The 7,500-nt window shown below is 44.6% G+C and overlaps 1 protein-coding gene across 1 annotated transcript in view; it reads left to right on the forward strand.

Moving 5' to 3' along the window:
• Positions 1-7,500, forward strand: part of LOC119595550 (mucin-19-like) — a 107,728-nt gene that overhangs the window by 8,335 nt on the left and 91,893 nt on the right. The window contains exon 2 of the mRNA XM_037944668.1: positions 7,314-7,500. This exon is cut by the window's right edge and continues 1,112 nt beyond it. Coding sequence (XP_037800596.1) covers positions 7,346-7,500 — 155 coding nt within the window. The 5' untranslated portion in view covers positions 7,314-7,345. The remainder of the gene's footprint in view (positions 1-7,313) is intronic.

A 7,500-nucleotide genomic window follows, 5' to 3' on the forward strand; every position in this document is an offset into this window, starting at 1 on the left:
AACATGAGTATGACAGTAGTGATTCGCGTGACAGTGATAGTGACAGCACGTGGCGATCGGACTGCGATCCGAGCCGGGATTGTGCCGTCGCTGTTCCGGCTATTGATGGATACGGCGACCTGATCCAATATCGTGACGGCCAACGCGCCTCGCTGCAAATCTGCTCATTGTGCCGATTCCACTCCCCCCGATTGGCAGATGGAATTAATCCGGGCCGCCAGATTACTCTTTGAAACGCTAGGACAAAAAAGGAAGACAGAAAAAAATCGCTGACCAAGGGCGCCGTGACTGCAAGATTCGCATGCAGCTGATCCGACCAGGTCACTGACTTTGCACTCGATTGGTTCTCCTATAAATAAGCCTAGGGATCAGAGGGACGGCACTGCAGACAGGTATATTTCAAGTGAGTGGAAGGGCGGGAGGTTTTATCCGGTTAGGGATTGCCTCGGGGGAAACACCACGGCTTAGGGAGCTTGCTTGAGGGTGGGCGCCAGGCGGGCGGACTGATGTTTTACTGTGTGGTCTTCGTTTCCACTGTAATCCTTCGTTGCTCATTCAGGCCAGTTATGTAATTTAGTTCTTTATTCGACGCTATAGACGATGGGAGTTTAGTTAAGAAGTCAAAAGAACTGAAAAATAGTATGCTGCTTTGAGTGATCACGTGAGAAAGCGCACGTTTCATTTGCTTGCGTTACGGATTATACGGTTGATGAGACTGTCCTTGCGAATATGAATGTGCTGTTGATTCATTCAAACACGCACGCGTAAATACGTAAACACGCATGCACACACACACACACACACACACCACACACACACACACACACACACACACACACACCACACACACACCACGCACGCACGCACACCCACGCACGCACGCACACACACGCACACACACACACACACACACCACACACCACGCACACACACACACACACATACACCACACACACACACACCACGCACACAACGACACCAAACGCACCGCACGCACGCACGCACGCACGACGCACGCACACACCCCACACACACACACACACACACACACACACACACACACACACACACACACACACACACACACACACACACACACACACACACGCACACACACACACGCACACACACACACAAACTAACAAACAAACAAATAAGCACAAACACACTGGTTATTTGGCCTTCCTCTTAAGTACAATTACACATGTATGAGGATATGCGTAACACTAGTATGGCAGAAAGAGTAGTACCTGTAATATAAAGTAACCGCGGATTAACCCGAGTGCAAGGCAGGTTTAGAAAGTAGTTCTACCAGGATGACACCACAGGATTGGTTCATGATGGTTGTTCTTAGATCAGTCATACTACAAAAAAGGGGAATTGCAGGGTGGTAGTGTGGATTAAAGAGTCAAGCAGATGGTCGAGTGCGCTAGTGAGAGGGAGACAATGCGAGGGAGGTTTCAAGAATGAAGGTAGAGCCGCGACCGTGTCAGCAGCGTCCATGTACGGGGCTGATGAGGGTCAGCGCCGGAGAATGTGAGCGCAAGGCCGCGTGCTTAGCATCGCCGAGGGGACGGACGGATGGGTGCTGTGATCCGTCGCCTCTGTACTTCGCTTCGCATCCGCTGGGACCGGGGATTGCTTTATTGATCCCTCAGCTAGCGTTCGCGTGGAAAGTGGAAAGAATTGAATGGAAAGAGTTGAAATGGGTCGATGCCTTGTGAAAAAACACGCCGCTGTCAACAATTGTGACCCAACGTCGGAATGTAAATGTCAACACTGTGCTGATGTAGCCCGTCCGGAGTCATTCACACTCTGTCGGGACGCCCATACTCCCGCCCGCATTCATGGGGCTTTTTTTAACAGAACGAGATTGATTGCTTCGTATGTTTTCTCACATTTTGCCTCTGTTGCATCTGCGCTCTTACAACACGACTTGTTTTGCGGTTATGGGGAAGATATAACGTATTTTAAGATGAATACTTAGCCAATAGCGCTGTTTTGACCACTAATTAAAGTTGTTTTCGCTGATTGGCCATACCGTATCCTTATATTTTTTTATATAATGATACGTCATAGTTTTGTCACAATTAACTTCCAATTTTGATTACAAAGAAAGTCTTCACCAGTAAATGATCTTGCTGATGAGTTGTGCAGCCGAAGTTGAGAGGTCGAAAGCAAAAGATACTTGCCTTTGGTCGCGCCTTTAACGAAGCCACTTTTCTTTGTTTGAAAATGCACAGAAGGAATAGCACACACGCTATGACCAGTCTCTGCGCACATTGCGAAATATCATGACCGACGTACCTAGTGCTGCGGGAAGGACGAGTATGATCTGCTGCGAATCGACGTTCATTTTCTCATAATAACACGTTGCGTTTCCCAATTTTTTTCGTCTTTAATCACACAGAAAATACCCCAACTTCCCTTGTATTTTTCGGAAGGCAAAAAATAATGCAGCGCAATCTCCAACCCAGAAATGTAGGAAGGGAAGAAAGTGGAGGAGCTTCGGGTTACCACTGCGGACCCAATTTCGCTCAGGGAACAAGAAAATAGAAACAATATTTTGGGATAAAGGTTGATTGAGCTTGCCAGGGACGCTCGGCGAAGACCCGTAATAATGGACGGCTTGAGAGGCATGTATCGTCTCCTCGACTCGCCAGACACGAACGCCAGGTCCTCGGGACGCGGGTAGGACGCCTCAACTTGACGGAAATCATAGTCTCGGGAGGAGGGTGAGGCAGTCCAGGGAGTTCCTTTTTTATGTTATTTTCCTTTGGTTGAATCTTTATTTACCTCCATGGCGTCAGAGGGTCATTGAGGAGATTAGGAGATGAAGGGGGTGATGATTGGGAGGTGGGATAATCGTCGAGAGCGCAAGGCGGAGGAAGAGAAGGGAAGAAAGACCTGTAGACGGATGTGGACTGGCGGTAGGCGAGGGGGAGACGAGGGGCGCTGCGTCGAGTTCTACAAGGGTAACGTGTGCCCTCCCTTCGCCGCCGTCGGGAGGGAACGTGACGTGCGGGCGGCGGGGAGGGAGGAGTTATTAGGCAAGGGGTGGGAGCTCTACCCTAATGTTGGGGAGGGATAATGGATCCTTTGATTAGCCACAGGGAGCGACGCAAAGGTTATGAAGGAACGGGAAAGTCCTACAGAGGGAAGGGAAGACGGATCCTGAAGAGGGGAGAGGAGGGGAATCCTGCCGAGGGGGAGAGAGGGCGGGTCCTGCGAGGGGAGGCGGCGCTGGAGGGAGTTCTACCCCGGCATGGCCACGCTCGCTGGCAGTATCCAGGACTAGTATCGATCTGGCCTCATCTGAGCGAGCTGCGCCCCGCCAACCTGAGCCCCGGGTCTGGGGGCGAGGCCAGCTAGTGTAGGCCTGCTGCAGTCTTCTCACTTTTGTGCATCTCATAAGTGGCCTTAGAGCAAATTTTGGGGCTGTGCCGGCGGGTCACGCCCTCAGGAAACGACCAACGTGGACGGGGCAATCGTTGCTTCAGCAGAGACGACCGTGGACCCCCCATATCTGTTTGTGTGTGTCGTGGTGGCGAGCAGGTGGTAGTGGTGGTGCTGTGTGTGATGCAGGACAGCACCGTTATCAGGGGAGACTTGCACGAAAGCTCTCCGATCTGTTAAAGGCTTGTGATGACTTATAATCTGCTCATTGAAGACCGAAATGACTGTTCCGTTGTTCGAGTCTCTCCTGCTGTGATCTCTTTATTCAGGACGTGTGCTCCCTCGTTGCTTGGTGGTTTACGCTCGTGATCGTGAATGTCGTATGTCGTTGATGCAATTCAGTACGCGTGTTCGTCGTCAAGTTTGCGTGCGAATGAAGGGCCCGAATACTTCGTTTTTGTTGTTTGGAGAGCCGAGGTGCAGAGCTGTCTAGCGTGAGCGGGCATGTCCCAGTGAGCCGCCACGAGAGGACATATCAGTGCACCACATGACGCGGGTCTAGGGGGCGAAGCAGGAGGTCTAGCAGACCGCATGTTCGCTGGAGCTGCTCTAAACTTGGGTCAACAAAGAACTTCCGCTCTGTTCCTCAGCTGTCGAACCTGCTCGGCTGCTGCCAGGTGTTCGGCGCCACGTACTGGCCCCGCGAGCCAGTACTCCCTCGGTTAGGATATCTGGGTGCATACTAGAGCTAGCCAGCGTGTGTTTGTTGCTTTACTGGGCACGATTAGTGTTGCGGTTGGTTTACAGTATACAAACTACTGTAATTTATGTTTTAAAAAGCTCGGAGTGACTTTCATGCGACGTTATTCCAATTACATGTTCAAATTGAAGGCCCTTATTCTACGCAAACTATATTTTGATTCTTTTTCCCTAGAATGGCAATCCACATAAATACCGGGAACTGTTTCTCAAACTTTAGATTTATATTCCGAGGCACCCCGCACGGAATCATGTCTCGTAACCACAGGGATTAATTGAATTTATAGAATTTTACGCTCGTTTCTTCCAAGCGCACGCCATTCACGGTTAGTAGCGGACGCACGTGAGGCTCATTCGTGGCCCCTTTGACCCCAAGTGTGTGTTTACGAATTAGTGTCATCTGTCCCGTAGGCTTTCGGGCGTAATTCAGGTAACGAGATACGGGCGGGGAGTTTCATTCTGCTAAATAAAGTCTGGGTTCGGGTTGTTTATCCTTTGTTATTTGAGGTTAATAGCATTTTGTTTTGTTTGCTCATATGCGCAAACGCGTGCTTAGTCACATGCATGAATATGTAAATGCGCACGCGCGCGCACACTCACACTCATTCACACTCGTGCACGTGTGTGTGTGTGTGTGTGTGTGTGTGTGTGTGTGTGTGTGTGTGTGTGTGTGTGTGTGTGTGTGTGTGTGTGTGTGTGTGCGTATGCATGTGTGTGCGTATGTATGTGTGTGTGCGTATGTATGTGTGTGTGCGTATGTATATGTGTGTGCTTGTGTGTGTGTGTGTGCTTGTGTACGTGTGTGTGCGTGCGTGTGCGCGCGCGCGAGCGCGTATACATGCATGTGTGTAGATTTATGTTTATGTATGAGTGTGGGTGTACGAATGCGTGGTTGTGTGTTAGTTTACTCGTTGGGTTTCTGTATTATGTATTACTGATGTATTTAAATGCATTTAAGACCAATATACTGCTAATGATATTAAACCTGATATTAATCTGGTTCGAATCATGTTGATAATGATTGTGATAGCCATCCTAATTTTGATAAAAGCGGTGCTAATAGACTCGTTCAATTATGGACCTTTTTATATATATCTATAGTGTTTACATTTAGTTTTCCCATTGACTGTCGTTAGGTCATTCACGGATATAATTATCGCATGTTTTTCCCCCAACCGGTATTTTGCGATTATCGATTTCATAACATTAGGCTCAGCTAATTGGACACACGTGGGAAATGCTGGACAAAAGGTAATTAATGCAACGTTAACGAACAAAAGGTGCGACCCGGCATGCAGAACCTGGGTGTTGCTAACGTATATGTAAAATGGAAAGTATATTATTCATGATTCTAAATTTGTATATAAGCCTACGGTATATTTCTAGATTGTAAATGATTCTTAATTTATATACCGGAATATGGTGCTGTTGTAGATATTCATGATTCTAAATTTATAGATAGGCCTAGGTTACATTTCGAGATTATCCATATTTATTACGTTACATTTCCAGTTTATATAAACGTAGGGTACATTTCTAGATTATACGTGATTCTAGATTCACAAATCTACTGTACATTTTCAGATTCATTCATGATTTTAAGTTTATATATAAGCCTATGGTACATTTATAGATTATTCATGATTTTGTATATAGGCCTACAGTACATTTCTATGGTTTTAATTAGTTGAATTATGTAAGCTCGAAAAGCTATATACCGTATTACGTTTAGTATGCAATTGAAAATAATCGTATTTATATTAAAGAGAAAGACTGCCAACTCATATACTGCAATGTGTAATGCATAATACTATTGTGCTCATATTGTGTATTTACGTTAAAGGGAAACACTGGCATCGCCAAAACAATGCAAAATGCCGACTCTAATTAGGCACCGAGGGCCTTATTACCTGTCATTTTCAAAGAATGCCTATGAATGTGTGTGTGTGTGTTTGTGTGTGTATTTATATATATGCCTATATATATGTATATATACATATAGTATGTTTATGCCTATGTACATATATATATATATATATATATATATATATATATAATATATATACATATATATATATATATATATATATATATATATATATATTATATATATATATATATATATATATATATATATATTATATATATATATATATATGTATGTATGGATGGATGTATGTATGTATATTATATATTACTATATATATTATATATATATAATGTTATGTGTGTGTGTGTGTGTGTGTTGTGTGTGTGTGTGTGTGTGTGTGTGTGTGTGTGTGTGTGTGTGTGTATGGATGTGTTCGTGTATGCGTGTGCTTATGCTTGTCTGTAAATAAATGTATATGTGTATGTGTGTAAATGAATGTGTATGTGTGTCTGTATATATATGTGTGAGTGTGTGTGTGTGTGTGTGTGTGCGTGGTGCGTGTGCATCCGTATGCGTGTGCGTACACACACACACACACACACACACATATATATATATATATATATATATATATTATATATATATATTATATATATATATATATATATATATATATATGTGTGTGTGTGTGTGTGTGTGTGTGTGTGTGTGTATACATATATTATGTATGTATATATTAATCTGTTTATTTATTTATACGTCTATTTATATATGCATATGCCAGGTACTAAGACCCTCAGAACCTAATCGACATGTTTTATTGTTATTATTATTACCACTATTCTTATTTCAGGTCTTTTTAGCCATAGTATCATTACTTACATTCCCCGAAAGCCTAAAAGCGACAACACATCCACTCTTATCAGACGCGCTGTAGTCCGTCAGATTTGCCCGGTGTTTACCAAACAAGTTGTGCGGTTTTTAATTAATCTCGCCTCGATGCAGGACTCTCAAACTTTTAGCGTTTGGATTCGTGATACTGTTTCAGGCTGGAATGCTTGCACAGGCTTGGGTTTTATCAGCTTGCGAGTCGCAGAAGCGATGTAGATACCCTAAGCCGTTTTTTTCTGCGACTAACAACACGGATGTAGAGATTAACGATAACTGCAATGGCTGTAAGGTCGAAGTACCTTGGAAAACACACGGTATTTTGATCGATTACTTGGGGTCATGAGAGGGGAGAGAGTACATCCAACATTCTAGCTTTTTTGTTGCGTTTTTATTACAGGTATATAGGAATGTGATAATGAAAAAACACGAATGTTACGGTGTTGCGATTTCTACTGGACCAACAAACTCGAAGGTATGGAGGGCACGGAATCTCTCAAAATACATACTGGTAACAAGAATTCGCTTACCAGGGAGAAGCGGGATAATTTTGAGGGCGGTCACCTAAAGCGGAAAGAGACCCTCAC

Source organism: Penaeus monodon, chromosome 36, assembly GCF_015228065.2.
Source record: "Penaeus monodon isolate SGIC_2016 chromosome 36, NSTDA_Pmon_1, whole genome shotgun sequence".
Classification (NCBI taxonomy): Eukaryota; Metazoa; Arthropoda; class Malacostraca; order Decapoda; family Penaeidae; genus Penaeus; species Penaeus monodon.